Source organism: Opisthorchis viverrini (genome assembly GCF_000715545.1).
Source record: "Opisthorchis viverrini unplaced genomic scaffold scaffold27354, whole genome shotgun sequence".
Classification (NCBI taxonomy): Eukaryota; Metazoa; Platyhelminthes; class Trematoda; order Opisthorchiida; family Opisthorchiidae; genus Opisthorchis; species Opisthorchis viverrini.
Window position 1 is genome coordinate 1 of NW_008770472.1, and position 390 is coordinate 390.

General features: G+C 46.4%; 1 protein-coding gene across 1 annotated transcript; it reads left to right on the top strand.

Moving 5' to 3' along the window:
* Nucleotides 1-85: 85 nt before the first annotated feature.
* T265_16339 (hypothetical protein) lies at nt 86-286 on the top strand (the record flags this gene model as incomplete). The annotated part of the gene is made up of 1 exon (XM_009179948.1): nt 86-286. A coding segment is annotated over one exon (156 nt), but the record flags the coding sequence as incomplete, so codon positions are not given.
* Between the last annotated feature and the right edge of the window lie 104 nt (nt 287-390).

Below are 390 nucleotides of genomic sequence, written 5' to 3' on the forward strand. Positions count from 1 at the left end.
CAAGATGATCCAGTAAATCTTGTGCTGATTTGAGCTATTTTGCACTGGCTTGCTGTCGCCACTTTTTCATTTTTCTTCCTCCAAGGAGGCTCATATCTACCAACCGGAAATTCACAATTTGGGTTCACAATGAATGATGAGGTTCAAAGTGTGATACCCCACAAAGTCAGTTTGGATCCGACCAGTCGGCTTCAACCCACATCACAATACAAGCTGAAACATTGTCTCAGCATCAATCGTGAGTGGGTCGGCGAACATAGAGCGGCTCATAGACGTCCGTCCAAAAGTAAGGTTGTATATCTGCAAGGATACGGTGCAATAATCACTGACCTTATTCACTCTACAGTGTCGCACAACGTTGTGCGCACAACCACCAACCCACCGCCACGC